Source organism: Rhinichthys klamathensis, unplaced genomic scaffold (assembly GCF_029890125.1).
Source record: "Rhinichthys klamathensis goyatoka isolate OS25496 unplaced genomic scaffold, OSU_Roscu_1.1 h1tg000036l_1, whole genome shotgun sequence".
NCBI lineage: Eukaryota > Metazoa > Chordata > Actinopteri > Cypriniformes > Leuciscidae > Rhinichthys > Rhinichthys klamathensis.
Genome location: NW_026606584.1, coordinates 1,345,889 through 1,364,181, shown reverse-complemented (window position 1 = coordinate 1,364,181; position 18,293 = coordinate 1,345,889). Strand labels below are relative to the sequence as shown.

At 38.1% G+C, this 18,293-nt stretch overlaps 1 protein-coding gene across 2 annotated transcripts in view; it reads left to right on the top strand.

The window, feature by feature from the left end:
• nol11 (nucleolar protein 11) overlaps positions 1-17,977 on the top strand; it is a 139,284-nt gene extending 121,307 nt beyond the window's left edge. For both annotated transcript variants that reach the window (XM_056246134.1, XM_056246133.1), the window contains 8 exons: positions 15,257-15,310; positions 15,625-15,809; positions 15,916-16,041; positions 16,205-16,435; positions 16,537-16,615; positions 17,234-17,326; positions 17,419-17,526; positions 17,634-17,977. In XM_056246134.1, coding sequence (XP_056102109.1) covers positions 15,257-15,310; positions 15,625-15,809; positions 15,916-16,041; positions 16,205-16,435; positions 16,537-16,615; positions 17,234-17,326; positions 17,419-17,526; positions 17,634-17,747 — 990 coding nt within the window. In that variant the 3' untranslated portion in view covers positions 17,748-17,977. The remainder of the gene's footprint in view (positions 1-15,256; positions 15,311-15,624; positions 15,810-15,915; positions 16,042-16,204; positions 16,436-16,536; positions 16,616-17,233; positions 17,327-17,418; positions 17,527-17,633) is intronic.
• The last annotated feature ends 316 nt before the right edge of the window (positions 17,978-18,293 follow it).

The window sequence follows — 18,293 nt, the reverse complement described above, 5'->3', positions numbered from 1 at the left end:
TCGAGATATCAAAAATCCCCTGGCAATTTTTCATCCTCAATGTCTTGACTTCATGCACACCGAGTTTGGCGATGATCGAAGGAATTCCCTAGGAGAAGTGTTTCAAATTCCTGAGCATGCGTTTCCAAACAACCCTAAATAGCCGACTTCCTGTTGGGCTGGCGTAAAACTTAGAGGGCGAAAGTTGTTCAGCCCGATGAGATCTATAAGTGTACTGAGTTTCAGATTATTACATGCAAGCGTGTTTGATATATGGACAAGTGTTCAAACCCCATTCCAGGGGGCGCTGTCGAGCCCCCCTGCCACGCCCGGGTACCAGCTTCAGCCCGGCCCTGATGGCCGCGGGTTCTGACCCGTGTGCAAAGTTTCAAGAGTTTTCGAGCACGTTAAGGGCCCCAAAAGTGCCCAAAATGTTTAAAAAAAAATAATAAATATAGCTGCGAGCAGCGATTACGGGCCCAAGCCGGTGGCACCGCAACCCCGGTTCCTTTAGTTACCTAAAGGCACCGGGGTGGCGGTGCCGCCGGCTTTGGCCCTTCATCGCTGCTCGCAGCGATATTTATATATATATATATATATATATATATATATATATATATATATATATATATATATATATATATATATATATATATAATATATATATATATATATATAAAATATATATATATATATATATATATATATATATATATATATATATATATATATATATATATAACTTGCCTTACCTGATTAGAACAATGAAAACACTAAAAAAATAACTAGGGAATCACTAAACCGAGAGAATTAATCTGTTTTGATGATACACTCAAAATATTACACAAGCAATTCTTTAAATTTAATGATATTCAGAACAGAACAAGAATAAAAAAAAAACTATAATTAAGAAATAACCGAAATAATTGAAAGCGAAAGTGAAAGTAGGTGGTGTTTGGCTCACGTAACTCTCTCATTAGAATCAAACTGTTTCAACATTTGCGATGTATTTGGATGCTAAACTATTCTTCATTATGGGCTTTGTACTTCACTCAGGTTTCAATATGTGTGTGTGTGTGTGTGTGTGTGTGTGTGTGTGTGTGTGTGTGTGTGTGTGGGTGTGGGTGAGGTGCGGGTGCGGGTGCGGGTGCGATTGAACTGTTACACATAAAAACATACTCCGTCATTTTGTTCATAGAGGACATCATTCAAACTGCAAAGTGTTTACTTATATTTGTGTACACTCGCAATAAAACACAACAAAGTGCTTTTGTCAAACTATAAACTCTTGTCAAACTGTAACCTACAACTGTCACCCAACTAAAATCACACGCACACACTGTCTAAAAGCAAAAAATATTTATCCAACCCCATTTAAAACAGTCTGTGGGTGCCATCTTTTGGACATTCACCATATCGCATTGATTTTCATTTATTGTCCTCAGAGCCCTAATCTGTTTATTTTTCAATTACACATTCTACATTGATTAAAAAAGAAAATTCTAATGTGTTTTTATTTTATACAGGAATAAGTTATTTATAATTCAGATGAGAATAAAGTTAGTGTTAGTTCAAATTTTAAGGAAAACAAATATATTGATCTGAAATATAGCACATTCATCTCAGGTTAAATTACCAAACATACAATCTTAATTTAATTTAAAGCAAACGATACATTTAAAATATATGGGTTGTATGCATATTTTGGAATTAAAAAAAAAGATATATATCCAAAAAGACAAGGCCTTAAACTTGAACAAGGGTTAAACTCTTGTCGCTGTAAGAGACACAATGATTCAGCATTTTGAACGAATCGATTGACTCAAAGATTCAATGACCAATCCATAAACATGTATTGTCTCATTCATGAATGACTCAGTCGTTCGAACGAATCATTTGAACGAATGAATCAATGACTCACTCATTAAGACGGTCGCCTGGCGACACCTAATGACGGTTTAGTGTTATGTTTAAAAGTATCATTCTTTCCAACTCATATTTAAAACAATCTCACATTATTTAATGCATTGTTATTTTTCAGTGTAAACGATTTAATTTGATCACCCCTACCTAGAGTAACAGCCATATAGTGTCTTATTATTCTAAATAATTGAATTTATTGATCAAATTTACAAATTAAAAATGAAAGATGAAGCATACATTTAATAAGACTAGACTAGGGGTGCCCAGCAGATATTACAATTGGCAGATTTAAATATACCATGGCCCCCCACCGTCAATTTGGTGTGTGTATAATAAAATCATTTAGTCACTACAATTAAAACTTGAACGTATTTGCTTACTAAATTGTGAGCAGAACGAAAGTTGCAGCAAAGATCAGCAACAGGAGTCAAAATTCATTAATCACGAGAGTGAAGAGCTGACTGGAAAAATTATGACGGAATATTTTGTGTAAAAGCGCCTATATAAGCGAATCTGTCATTTACTCTTTTGTTGTTGTGTTTTCCCTGAAAACCGGAAGCAATCGGTCCCCGATATGGCGCTAATTTTCAAGTGACACTAAAAAGTATGCGGCTGCACTGGAATTCATAACGGTGCGCGTCCATGGCGACGAGCGAGCAAAACAGAGCGAATGTTTTTTCATTTCTACTTCCATAGAAATTCATTCGAACGCACTGTGAGCGCCACCACTATAAATGTCCGTGCGGACGTCCTTACTTTACTTTCACTTTTAACTTAGCGATTTAAAAGCCCCCGGTGTTACACGTCAAATAACCGGTGAGAAAATATTCTCGGAGTCACATAGGCTACCTAATATATTTAAATACAATAGGCCTACCTGATTTTGAACACAAGAGGGCAGTATAGCCCTATGTATTATTTGATATATTTATTTTTTTAACTGAATAGTGCATCCTGGCTGTTTTTAAACTTGTACATTACTCTTAAATTGAAAACAAGAATAAAATGGGTTTAGTTGTGATATTTGTATAATTTTATCTAGAAATAAATGGTGTATAATTAAATTTTTAGAAGATATGAGGCTTTTAGTGTTTATTTTTTTTTTTACATGACTTTAATCCCTCGCCATAGCAAAACAATTAGAGATATTCAATAGATATTCACAATTATGCTTCTTTAATGTATTTTCATCATGTTGAAAAAGTTTGGTGGGAATAAAATAAACCACTTAAGAGGAGTGGGTAAAAATGTAGAGCCTGGTTTTGCAAAACATCCACATTAAGACAAAAATAGCCCACTTCCTGTTGGGCTGGCTTAAAGTTGTTTGGCCCGATGAGATCTATATACCGAGTTTCATAATATTACATGCAAGTGTGTTTGATTTATGGACCAAATTTTCTGACGAAGTTTATGGACCAAGTTAATTTAATTAATAAACTAATTATATAAAACTATTTTCAATGCACTACAATTCAACTGGTTATATGCCTTTACTTATTAATACAACTTATTTAAAAAATACAAGGCGTAAGACATTTATTTTCTTTTTTAATGCAGGCCAAACAACACAGCAGTCAAATGGTTAATCTAGCCCCCCTCCCCCTCCCCACACTCACAGACACACACACACACACACACACAGAGACGTAGGCTCAGAGAGAGAGAGAGACATAAAATGACAATTTTCAAACCAAAATATCTGACTTCCTGTTGGTTGGAGCTATTGAGTGTAAATTAGAAACTTGTCTGGCTGGAGGAGAACAATACACATACCGATTTTTATTACTGTAGATAAAATTAATCCCCCCACTTTTGACAAAAGGTGGCGCTACTGAGCCCTCAACACGCCCGTTTCTGAAACTTTGCACATGTCTACTGGCTAATAAATGAGATGTGTCTGTCGAGTTTCATGCAATTTTAAGCAATTTCAGGCATGCTAAGAGTCTCAAAAGCATAAAAAAAGAATATTAAAGTTTGATGCGTTGCCACGACAACAGTATCTAAGATATCAAGAATCCATTCACAGGTCTACATCTGCCGTGTGTTTACATTATAGCAGTGAAGTTTGAAGCAAATCGGGTTAAAATAAGAGGGTGATTTCAAAGCATTTTGAAAGTGACACACTTCCTTCTGCCAGTTGGTGGCGCTATAACTTTGACTCACAATAGTCACATCCATGTGATCGGCCTCTTACGACGAACACACTGCTGAAGTTTCATCAAGATCAGTTTATGTATGCAGAAGTTATAACACACTTCCTGTTTCCATTATTCGCCATAAATTCGTTTCCTCGCCACGGCCAAACCGTTCGAGATATGAAAAATCCCCTGGCAATTTTTCATCCTCAATGTCTTGACATCATGCTGACCGAGTTTCCTTGCGATTGGTTGAATTCTCTAGGAGGAGTATATCGAATTCCAGGGGCATACGCTTCCAAACAAACCATAATAGCCGACTTCCTGTTGGGCTGGGGTAAAAAGTAAAAGTACAAAGGATATATGAACCGATGAGATCTATATGTGTACCGAGTTTCATATTATTACATGGAAGCGTGTTTGATTTATGGACCAAGTTTTCGGACCCCGTTCCAGGGGGCGCTGTCGAGCCCCCCTGCCACGCCCGGGTACCAGCTTCAGCCCGGCCCTGATGGCCGCGGGTTCTGACCAGTGTGCAAAGTTTCAAGAGTTTTCGTGCACGTTAAGAGCCCCAAAAGTGCCCGAATAGTCGATAAAATAATAATAATAATAATAAATATAGCTGCGAGCAGCGATTACGGGCCCAAGCCGGTGGCACCGCAACCCCGGTGCCTTTATTTACCTAAAGGCACCGGGGTGGCGGTACCACCGGCTTTGGCCCTTCATCGCTGCTCGCAGCTATATTTATTTATATATATATATATATATATATATATATATATATATATATATATATATATATATATATAAAGCCGGTGGCACCGCCACCCTGGTGCCTTTAGGGTTATTGTGCACGACGTGCAAAAACGTAACCCTGCTTTGACTGTCGAAAAGAAGTGTGCTGTAGAGCTTGTATCAGTGTGGGCTCTGCAAAAGTGTGCATTGAGGGCACATGTCAACCACAAAGTATGCGAGAGCAACCTTCTGAAAGGTCAGGTCTACATCCAGGTCTACATCTGCCGTGTGTTTACATTATAGTAGTGAAGTTTGAAGCAATCAGGTGATTTCAAAGCTTTTTGAAAGTGACAGACTTCCTGCTGCCAGTTGGTGGCGCTATAACCGGGGTGGCGGTGCCGCCGGCTTTGGCCCTTTCATCGCTGCTCGCAGCTATATTTATATATATATATATACACACACACACACACACACACATATATATATATATATATATATATATATATATATATATATACATAAATATATATATATTGTTTTTTTAAGAGACAAGACAGAATATTACTTGCCTGATCTGATTAGAAAAATAGTGTTTGTGTGTGTGTGTGTGTGTGTGTGTGTGGCGTAATTGAACAATGTAGACATAAAGACATACTCCGTCCTTTTGTTCATACAGGACATTATTCAAACTGCAAAGTGTTTACTTATATTTGTGTACACTCGCAATAAAACACAACATTGTGCTTTTGTCAAACTATAAACTCTTGTCAAACTGTAAACTACAACTGTCACCCAACCAAAATCTCTTACACACACACACACACAGTTTAAAAGCAAAAAATATCAAACAATCCTATTTAAAAACAGTCTGTGGGAGCCATCTTTTGGACATTCATCATATCGCATTGGTTTTCATTTCTTGTCATCAAACAGAGCCCTAATCTGTTTATTTTTTCAGTTACACATTCTATATTGATTAAAAAAGAAAAATCAAAGGTGTTTTTATTTTATACAGAAATAAATAATCTATCATTCAGATGAGAATAAAGTTAGTGTTAGTTCAAATTTTAAGGAAAACAAATATATGATCTGAAATATAGCACATTCATTTATAATTCATTCAGGTTCGATTACCAAACATACAATCTTAATGTAATTTAAAGCAAACAATACATTTAAAATATATGGGTTGTATGACTATTTTTTAATATAAAAAGATATATATCCAAAAAGACAAGGCCTAAAGTTTAACAAGGGTTAAACTCTTATCACTGTAACAGACACAATCACACACACAATCACACACACACACACAAGTCAAATCACTTACATTTTAGATGCAATATTGACTTTTTTTCTGTTTCAGCAGCGAAAATAGTTAAACAAAGATCACAGCAGAACCATCGCGCATCTCACAGCAACGCGTTCTCATTACTGAATGATTCAGCATTTTGAACGAATCGGTTGACTCAAAGATTCAATGACCAATCAATCCATAAACATCTATCTCATTCATGAATGACTCAGTCGTTCAAACGAATGAATCAATGACTCGCTCATTAAGACGGTCGCCTGGCGACACCTAATGACGGTTTAGTGATATGTTTAAAAGTATCATTCTTTCCAACGATTGTTAATTAACTCATATTTGAAACATAAGCTATATTTATATATATACATACATATACACACACATACACAAAAATAAAATAAAAACACATTTGAAACGTGTTTGCTTACTAAATTGTGAGCTGAACGAAAGTTGCAGCAAATATCAGCAACAGGAGTCAAATTTCATTAATCACGAGAGTGAAGAGCTGACTGAAAAGATGATGACGGAATAGGCTATTTTATGTAAAAACGCCTATTTAAGCGAATCTGTCATTGTACTCTTTTATTGTTGTGTTTTCCGTGAAAAATAATAGACTATTGAACTCACAATTCAAGCAATCGGCCCCCGAAATTGCACTAATTTTAGTGACACTAAAAAGTATGCGGCTGCACTGGCATTCATAACGGTGCGCGTCCATGGCGACGAGCGAGCAGAACAGAGCGAACGTTTAGTTAATTTCTACTTCCATAGGAATTCATTCGAGCGCGTCCATATTATACTTTCGCTTTCAAGTTAGTGTTTTTAAACCCCCCAGCGGGAGGTTTACACAATTGGTTTACACAATCACACGTTGATTAACCGGTGGGAAAATATTCCCATAGTAACATCCCTAATATATAAATATATATAAATTCAATAGGCCTACCTGATTTTGAACACAAGAGGGCAGTATAGCACTATATATGATTTGGATTATTATTATTTTTGACTAAACAACCATTCTGGCTGTTTTTAAACTTAAAAATAATTCTTAAATTGAAAAAAAGGAATAAAATGGGTTTAGTTCTAATATTTGTATAATTTTATATAAAAATAAATGGTGTATAATTACATTTTAGAAAGATATGAGACATGCCCTGATTCTTTTTTTGACATTACTTGAATCCCTCAACCATAGCAAAACTGTTTGAGATATTCAATATCTGTTCACAATTTAGCATCTTCAATGTATTTTCATCATGTTGAAAAAGTTTGGCATGAATAAAATAAACTACTTAGGAGGAGTAGCTAAAAACTCAGAATCTGAAATCCACATTCAAACCAAAATATCTGACTTCCTGTTGGTCGTAGCTAATTACGGTAAATTAGAAAGTTGTCCGGCTCGAAGAGTACAATATACATATCGAGTTTTGTTACTGTAGATAAAACTAACCCCCCCACTTTTGTCAAAAGCATTTAGAAAGTGACACACTTCCTGCTGCCAGTTGGTGGCGCTATAACTTTGACTCACAATAGTCACATCCATGTGATCGGCCTCTTACAGCGAACACACTGTTGAAGTTTCATCAAGATCAGTTAATGTATGCAGAAGTTATAACACACTTCCTGTTTCCATTATTCGCCATAAATTCGTTTCCTCGCCACGGCCAAACCGTTCGAGATATGAAAAATCCCCTGGCAATTTTTCATCCTCAATGTCTTGACATCATGCTGACCGAGTTTCCTTGCGATTGGTTGAATTCTCTAGGAGGAGTATATCGAATTCCAGGGGCATACGCTTCCAAACAAACCATAATAGCCGACTTCCTGTTGGGCTGGGGTAAAAAGTAAAAGTACAAAGGATATATGAACCGATGAGATCTATATGTGTACCGAGTTTCATATTATTACATGGAAGCGTGTTTGATTTATGGACCAAGTTTTCGGACCCCGTTCCAGGGGGCGCTGTCGAGCCCCCCTGCCACGCCCGGGTACCAGCTTCAGCCCGGCCCTGATGGCCGCGGGTTCTGACCAGTGTGCAAAGTTTCAAGAGTTTTCGTGCACGTTAAGAGCCCCAAAAGTGCCCGAATAGTCGATAAAATAATAATAATAATAATAATAATAATACTCCTAAGGAAAACAATAGGGCCTTCGCCTTTTCAAGGCTTGGGCCCTAATAATCCTAAGGAAAACAATAGGGCCTTCGCCTTTTCAAGGCTTGGGCCCTAATAAAGAAGAAGAAGAATAGCAAATAATCCTAAGAAGAACAATAGGGCTCTGCGCCCTTTCAGGGCTTGGGCCCTAATAATAATCCTTAGGAAAACAATAGGGCCTTCGCCTTTTCAAGGCTTGGGCCCTAATAATCCTTAGGAAAACAATAGGGCCTTCGCCTTTTCAAGGCTTGGGCCCTAATAAATAAGAACAACAAATAATCCGAAGAACAACAAATAATCCTAAGAAGAACAATAGGGCTCTGCGCCCTTTCAGGGCTTGGGCCCTAATAAATAATCCTTAGGAAAACAATAGGGCCTTCGCCTTTTCAATGCTTGGGCCCTAATTAACTTAACTGACAACTTGAATTTCCTATCACAGTAATTTTAATTTTGGGTGAACTATACACAATACATATTGTCACTATCCACGATACATATTGTTGCACTTTCGTATTGCGATATATTGTTACACCCCTAGTGTTGCACTATGACTTTAATGGTATGCAGAAAACATTCCACTGTACTGCATGATGAATTTATGACTCATCAAGCATGTGTCTAAGGCTGCTTTCACATCTGTAGTTCGGTTCATTTGGTCTGGACCAAGGACGAAAAATGATACTTTGTAGCATTTTTCGGCCGTTTCGGTTCCTTTTCACAACACATTGATTGCTCTGGTCCGAATCAGTTGATGAAACGAACCAAAATGCAGTCACGTGACAACATCCACATTACTCGTTGGCCAGATGCTGCACTTCGATTGGTCAGAATTAACGTGCGGGAAAATTCCACAGATCTATGGAACCCCCTTTCCCTGAGCTGTTTGCTAAACATAGCGAAGATTTCGCTGTTGTTCGAGTTTTTTAAAGTTGGGACCTAATGTTCATCAGACCAAATTTCTATGAGGCTCCGCACCTCCACACAACTCCAAGTTTGTCCGTGCAAACTGTCAACAAACATTAGTCCTCATCCCAAAATGGTAAATGGAATACATTTTATATAGCGCTTTCAACAGACCCATGGCCACCAAAGCACTTTACATATTGCCCGCATTCATCCATCCATCCATTCATACACTCATTCATACACTCATTCATACACTCATTCATACACTCATTCATACACTCATTCATACACTCATTGATACACTGGCGGCGGTGTCAGCCATGCAAGGCGCCATCCAGCTCGTCGGGAGCAGCTGGGGTTAGGTGTCTTGCTCATGGACACCTCTACACTTGGTCAGGTGGAACCGGGGATTGAACGGGGATTGACAACCTACATGAACCACTGAGCCACTGCTGCCCACATAATGCACAGCGCAGCTGGTTTAGTCCAAAAATGCACAGTTCTTTGGCAGTTGGGTCTGTTCGAGGTCGGATCACGTTCTCACCACAAACGAACCGCTCCAGAGTTCGTTTGAAAGCGTTGTTTGGTCCGCTTTTGGTGCGCACCCAAGTGTGATTTTTTTTTTTTTAACATTGAGAATTAGCCTTGGCTAAAATGTTGTAGTATGGAACATGAGCTTATGTAACATACTTGTCCCTATTCAAATAAACTTAAAATAAAAATAAATTTGCTGCATTCACACCAGCCCAAACGAACCACACCAAGGGGGACAACGAACTCTAGTGCGATTCAACCAAACTAAATAGGCAGGTGTGAAAGCACCCTTAGTAGTCAAGTCACCTTTATTTATATAGCGCTTTTAACAATATAGATCGTTTCAAAGTAGCTTTACAGTTAGAATAGGAAATTAAAGTAACAGATTTTTTTGGCTTTATAGCAGCTCTAGAAAAGTTTAGCTGGACAATAAGTTAGTTGATTGATTCACTTCCATTGCAAAGATTATTAGTTATAAACTTAGGGGCCGCTTACACGACACCGTTTAAAATGAAAACAGAACACTTTTAATGTGTTCTGGCTGTTCATTTGCATGACATCAGTGTTTGGTGGCTCGAGAACGCAAACTTTGAAATGGGTTCCAAGGTGCAAGTCAAAACCGTGAATCTGAACTTTGTCATGCATATGTGTTTAGTCTATAGGTATGTGCGTTTGAATATGTGCACAGGCTTTCTTTACAAATTGACCTCACCAAATTACTTGTCTGGCCTGCATAATACAGAATTTTTAGTTGCTTGCGTGTAGCCATGCGAACTGGAATTGAAGGGAAGGAGGCCTTCACAGGGGAGTCTCTAGTTGACACTTCAAGGCTGCGTTGTCGTCGTGTCCAGGCGCAGGTCCTTAAGCAGATTTGGATCCGGCGGACTACGGTAAACTCGGGATAAACGGAGACTAATATTAGCGTAGATGCCATTCTTTTGATGTAACGGTTCCAGCTAACCTAAGTTTATGCAGCCTAACATTGAATTATAGAAGTTGATAGTATGGTTTGTATGCTAGGTCAAAGAGATATGTTTTTTAGTCTAGATTTAAACTGACAGTGTGTCTGCTCCCCGGATAATGTTAGGAAAACTGTTTCAAAGTTTAGGTGGTAAATAGGAAAAGGAAGGATATACCGCCAGCAGTCGCTTTTTATATTCTTGCTATATGAACTGGCCAGAATTTTGATATTGCAATAGTCTGACTATAATGCGTTAAGAGCTTGCTCAAATACTGGGGAGCTAAACCATTTAGTGCTTTGTAAGTATTCAGCAATATTTAAAAATGTATACGATGTTTAATAGAGAGCCAATGTTGTGTTGACGGAATGGGGCTAATATGGTCATACTTACTGGTTCTGGTAAGAACTCAAACTACATCAGGTCCAATACGCAGCAGCTAGTTTATTATGTGTGCAATGCAACCACCCATAAGAGCATATTACAATAATCTAGCCTTGAAGTCATGAACGCATGAACTAACTGTACATTGTCATTGAGAGCATATGTCGTAATTTAGATATATTTTTAAGATGGAAGAATGTGGTTTTACAAATACTAGAAACGTGACTTTCAAATGAAAGATTGGTAGCACACCCAGGTTCCTAAACAACAAAGACTTAACAGAGCAGCCATCAAATGTTACTGTGCGCTCACCGCCACTGTGCGTTCACCGCCGCCCTGCCAACAACGCTGTAGAAAGATTTGTGAACGCTCTGACGTAGATCGATTGCTTGGTCTTTTTTCTTTCTTTTTTTAAATGGGCCGCAAAGCAAATAAGCATGTTGATCGTTATTTGTGCAGACTTCCCACAAATAGGGTATAAGTTAACCTCATGGAATCTTTTAAATGTGAAAAATTGATCGATGGAAAGAATTTAACAATTATAGTGACTTGTTTGCTAACGAAATAAACCAATTAAAAGCCATTTGTGTGGTGTGGCTTTTGTGTTCATGGTTAAGTCCTAGTCTAATTTGCATTCCCGCTGAAAAGCAAGCGTTCTAGCGCTAAAATGTTTGCCTATAAATAGTGTTGCACGCCTTATCAAACTCAAATGATCAACCTCTCCTCCATTTTGCTTGGGAACTGTGGTCGGAACCAAAGTTTACAGGACTGTGTTCTCTGGAATCCTCTCAAGTGGAGGATTTCTATATTCCGATTGGTTGCTGCCAAACCGCTTCATAGCTTATTACCATAAAGTTGACCTGACTTTAACTATCCTCGATGCCCTCACCGTCCCAGCCGCGCCGCCCTCGCTCGCCGGCTCACATTGAAAATGAATGACTTTGGCCACTTTGCCGATCTCGCTGGCGTTGGTGTGAGTGCACAGTTAGACAGTATTCTAGGTTATTAGGTGCGGAGGTTTTTGGTCCAATAATTGGAATCTGTTTTTTTCAGAATTTAGTAGGAAATTACTAGTCATCCAGTTTTTTTATGAGCTATGCATTCCGTTCATTTTGTGAATTGGTAAGTTTCGTTGGGGCGCGAAGAAACATACAGCTGAGTATCATCAGCATAACAGTGAAAACTAATCACATGCTTCCTAATATCATCACCCAAGACTAGCATGAACAGAGTGAACAGCAACGGTCCTAGTACTGAGCCTTGTGGTACTCCATACTGAACTAATCCCATGCTTCCTAATATCATCTCCCAAGAGTAGCATGTACAGTGTGAACAGCAGCGGTCCTAGTACTGAGCCTTGTGGTACTCCATACTGAACTTGTGATCAATGTGACATCTCTTCGTTTACTACTACAAACTGAGAACGGTTAGATAAGCATGATTTGAACCATGCCAATGCAATTCCACTAATGCCAACATAATTTGAGTCTATTCAAAAGAATGTTGTGTTCAATAGTAGGGGTGTGACGAGATCTTGTGCCACGAGATCTCGTGAGACTAAAATGTGACTAGATTTCTCGTTGAGTGAAAAGCTGTCTCGTGGTATCGCCATGACGGAGCGTGAGGGTGAAATTAGCATAGAATATCCCACCGCTACATTCACATTACATTACGCCTGTCGTTTTGCTGTTTTTATAGAAATAAAAACCATTATAAACGTCTGCTCTGCCAGCACGAGTTGCAGTCGTACGCAGTGCAGCAGGAATCACGGTTCACTGATCGTGTGGATAAATGTCTTGTCTTGCAGAATGTGCGCTCAGCAGTGCTGCTCCCTGTACACAGAGTACGCGTGATCGGGGACCCGAAAGTGAAACGCGAGCTCCCTGATGCGCGCAAATTAGGCTGCATGCAATATCTGTCTCCCAATATCAAACCTATCTCTGGACTGTGTAGTTGTGGCTCTGGTCTCTGTTTGCTCTTTAAATATTGAAGAGAGTAGGCTACTGTGATGTCTGAAGAACGACAGACAAGGGAGGCTCCGTTTCTGAACTTTTAATCGGAAGGCAAGAACAACTGTACATAAACGCTAAAGCTTAAAGGAGAACTCCGGCACAAAATGAACCTTTGGTCTAATAAAACATTGGTACCTAGTCAACCGTTCTCTGAGATTTGTTTTCATGATAATCGAATGTAAAGAGTTTTATCTCTAAAAACTGTTTAGCGTATAACGCTAGTAATGGGGGCATTTAATAAGTAAAAAGAAATCGCTAGTTTATACCACTAACAAGGCTCAAAATAGCCCCACACGAACACAGTAACATGAGGGTCCCTACATGCAAAACGAAGCATTGAGAACTTTGTAAGTGTACAGACCGTTTAATAAGAAGATAAAGATAAAGACATGCCCACTTCGTGTATACAGACAGGAGCCATCTTTGGAAAACAGTCTCGCCTAATCAAACCACGAACGCCATTCATACAGTAGCACGTCGTTCGTGGTTTGATTAGTCGAGACTGTTTTCCAAAGATGGCTCCTGTCTGTATACACGAAGTGGGCATGTCTTTATCTTTATCTTCTTATTAAACGGTCTGTACAAAGACATGCCCACTTCGTGTATACAGACAGGAGCCATCTTTGGAAAACAGTCTCGACTAATCAAACCACGAACGACGTGCTACTGTATGAATGGCGTTCGTGGTTTGATTAGGCGAGACTGTTTTCCAAAGATGGCTCCTGTCTGTATAAACGAAGTGGACTGTCTTTATCTTTATCTTCTTATTAAACGGTCTGTACACTTACAAAGTTCTCAATGATTCGTTTTGCATGTAGGGACCCTCATGTTACTGTGTTCGTGTGGGGCTATTTTGAGCCTTGTTAGTGGTATAAACTAGCGATTTCTTTTGTTTCTTTTGTACCAATGTTTTATTAGACCAAAGGTTCATTTTGCGCCGGAGTTCTCCTTTAACTCACTCGCTCGTTTCTCTCTACCCGGCCTTACTACAGTACTTTGATTATGGTTGCACTTATTGTTTGCACTTGAGACTGTTTTTTTATTTTTGTTATTTATACTGTTTTTATTTCTATGTTCAATTTGTGGAAATTAGTTCAATTAGGTCGTCACACAGCCTCAATCAGAGGTTCTGGAAGCTCATACACTAAGTCTTAGAACACCAAGGTCGAAGTGACTCATACAGGAGAAAAGCCAGTCAGTTGAGTTTGTGGCAAAACCTTTTACAGTGCTTGTATATTGTTGTCTTTCAATGCATTTGATGTCATACTGATAAAAGTAGAACTGAAATAACATTCATTACAAGATTATTAGTTAAAAAAAAATTCAAAATGCTCCTGCAGACAGGTGATATTTTTCCAATCCTGAATTTTGTCGTTGAGGATTTCTATAAAATATTGTGCAAAAGTCTTGTCTCGTTCTCGTGAACCCAATCTTGTGTCTCGTTCTCGTGAGAAGGGTCTCGTCACACCCCTGTTGGATAGTGTCAAATGCAGCACTAAGGTCAAGCAACACTAATAGAGATCAAATCATTTGACTGAGAGCAGTCTCAGTACTATGGTACGGTCTAAATCCTGACTGGAAATCCTCACAGATACCTTTTCTTTCTAAAAAGGAACATAGTTGTGAGGATACTGCCTTTTCTAGTATCTTTGACACAAAAGGTAGATTCGAAATCGGCCTGTAATTGACTAATTCTGTAGGATCAAGTCGTGTTTTTTTAGCAAGTGGTTTAAAAGCCAGCTTAAAAGTTTTTGGTACGTATCCTAATGACAGATGAATTAATGATATTAAGAGGAGGATCTATGACACCTGGAAGCATCTCTTTTAATAGCTTAGTCGATATACGGTCTAACATACATGTTGATTTAGTTGATTTAACGAGTTTAGACCATTCTTCCTCTCCTATAGCAATGAATGAATCGAATATATTTTGAATTTAACAGAGCTCATTGTTTGTCAAACATTTGAAGTTGTAATTTGTACCCTTCTGAGAAAATTGTTGATACCCTTAAATGTTTTTAAACATGTTAATCCAAATTTAGTTCGAATTTTACCAAAAATTGGTCTTAAATATATTTAATTTTGTAATTTTATATTTTCACCATGAAAAAGCCAAATAATTGTTTGTACATATAAATGTGCACTCAAATATAATTTAATGTTTCAAATGTATTGATTCTGACTATTTGTCACTTAATATATTCTGCTTTACTTTTTCTTGCAGACTTCTGTTGTCAAGTCTGCACTAACAGTGGATCAACTTATAGAACACATTAAGGTATAAGGCTGTCTGTCATTACTAAAAATGTGAACTAACTTAAACATTTTTATTAACTAACTAACAAAGGGTAAGAAATGCTGTAAGAATATATTGTTCTTTGTTAGTTCGTGTTATTGCATTAACTAATGTTAACAAATGAGACCTTATTGTGAAGTGTTACCATTTTTTGATAATTGTGCATTACACCGTTTACAGTGTAAAAAAAAAAAAAAGTCAAATATATTCTCAAGTGTAATATATGTATATACAACAGCCTTTGCAGTTTGGATAGTTCAATGGTTCGTAATGATGCACTGTGTGGTTTTTGCTAGACTGGTGCAGTAGAGGATGTACAAGCAGAGGTGGGGGAGTTTATTCGTCTGACGACTCAGACTGACCTACAGCTGGCAACAGGCAGGATGGCATTAGAGCTAGTGTCAAGATCCCAGACAGATGCCAACTTCTACCCTCAGGCTGTATTTCTACAGCTGTTGGAGACTCGGTACCTCTGCTACAGGTTAGACCACACATGAGCTCTATGGAAACTGTTGTCTTCCAGCTACTAGTGTTTTTTGTGTATCTATGCTCATTGTCTTGTTTTTTTGTTTTTGTTGGAAATGCAGTGTGTGCCCTGATCTGCTGTCACTGGCCATGGTGAAGAAAGATTTCCATCTCTGTCAGATTGCTTTCCAAATTTTTCCTGACATTCCTGAAGCTGTCACCTGTGCTTGTCTTAAAACAATTCTCAGGTGAGTCCTGCGCTTACCTGCTGCTGAATGACATTCAGACCATTACACTCTTAATAACTGAGCCACTGTAACCCAATAATACTAAGTTTTTGATAATTTGCACACGTATTTTTAAAGAGAACTGATGTGAAACTAATTTTATAAAAATCTTTTCTGACTGTAGTACTCCAGACTCTGAGATTGAGACTGTGAATCTTGACACAGAGAGTGTCATCTTCATGAAAGTGCTGACTCAGACACAAAGTGGATTGGAGGAGGAGGGTGGGCAGCAGAACGGCTTCTGCCCTCCAGCAATAGAGACTGATGTATCTGATGCCCCCAGCACCATGCTACAAAGAGATCCTTTAGCCCTGGTTATGAGCTGTCCTGTGGGGTTACACAAGGGTGCTCTTCTGTATCCTTCATCAAAACTGTGTATTACAAAAAAACATGCTTTTTGTTCTTTTCCATTTTTTGTTTGTTCTGGTTGCATGTTTTCTTTAACCTATCGGATAGAAATGAGGTTCTGCAGACAGCGTACAGTAACAAGCCCCTGCTGCCACATCTAAAAGATCTCACGGTTCCGCAGGTCATTGTGAGTATCTGACACACAAACACATCTACCCTAGATTGGTATAGAGTTAACCATTATTTAGTATCCCAATTTGTGGAACAGAGGTAAATGCCCCCCAAAATGAACATATTGACCAGTTTTTGACTTGGTTTTGTTGAGTTAAAAGAAGTTTAAAAGAGAAGAGTTTGGCCTTGTCACAAATGGCACCCTAACTCCTTGCAGCAGAGTCAATGCTTTCATGACGTAATGCTGCTGCTTGGGTAAATACCCAAATAATCTGCTACGGAGCATGCAGTAGCGCAGACTCTGCTGAAGTGTGCATCAAGGGAGCACATAGAGGCTGTGAGCACCCATCTGAAACCTAAAATGAAAAAATGGGACTCCCGCAGTCTTATGGACTTCACGGACACGTGCACGCAGCATAAGTGTTCAAGACCACAAGTTCACATGAAGTGTAGCATTTGAAACAGGGCTTTTATCTCCAGTGTGAAAAAATAGTGCCTCTCTGGACATTGGGCAGGATGTGGAATGTTTTATTTTAAAGCATATTGCTTATTTGTTTGGTTAATTATCAGTAGTTTGTTACAGTTTGATAATCTTTAATGACCTTTGCCTTCTCAATTCTTTTTTTTTTTTAAGGACTTTTTACAGTATCTACTTTTCCTTTATCTCAAATATTCTCATGATGCCCACAAACAAATCCCAGCTCTACGGACACCAAGTTTTTCTCAGGTCTGTCATCAAACCGTTTTGAACAATTATATTTAGTTTGCATCTGTCTAACCTTTTTTTAACCTTTAACCTTTTTTCTTCTCTTTTTAAAGATAATAGACTGGATTTGCTTATTACTAGATGCTCATTTCACAATCTTGGCTGTGGCACCAGAAGCCAAAAGATTGGTGTCTGATCTTCACAAGTTTGTGAGATCACAGGTACAGCACAGGTCCTTTACTGCTGATTGGAAATGACAGTCCTTGTATTGTGTCTATCTTGTAAGCTGAAATAACAATGAAATGTGTCCCTTTTCAACCCTTTTCAGGTAAAACTGTATGCTGAACTGGGAAAAATTGAGGGAAGTCTTCAAGTGCTCAAAAAGTCCAAACAATCTGAAGATTTTGGCATGTACTCCATAGAAGTAATTGAGCTCTTTTAGATGCACAGATCTTTTTTAATAAAATGCTGTCAATGGCTTCCATTTTCTGCCAGTTTTTGGCAGTTTTCTTGGTTTGTTTTTAGAAAAAAATGGATTGAAATTCTTACAAATAAATATCCAAAATAATTATGAAATACTGAAGTAACGCTTTCCAGATTGTTCTCTGAAATCTCTTGTAAAATGTTTGATACATATGCAGAATGTTTTCAATAAATAAAATATGGTACAGACATGTTTAACACACTTCATTCATGTTCTATAAATTAATTGAACACTAAAAATGGCCTCTACTGCACTACTGAACTTGTATAATTCGTGAAATCTATAAATCAAGTCAACTGAAGCCTGTTTAAACATAAATAAAATAATATAATTTGATAAAAGGTATTTAATCAAAGGAGAACAGGATCAAACCACCTTCAAAGTTTAGCTTCAACCCTAAATTAACTCAGAGCTGCAGAGTAGGTTTAGTCGACAAAACCACACATATTCAACAGCGTTTAAATCGGAAAGACACTTACATTAAGTTTTCTGTCATTATATAAA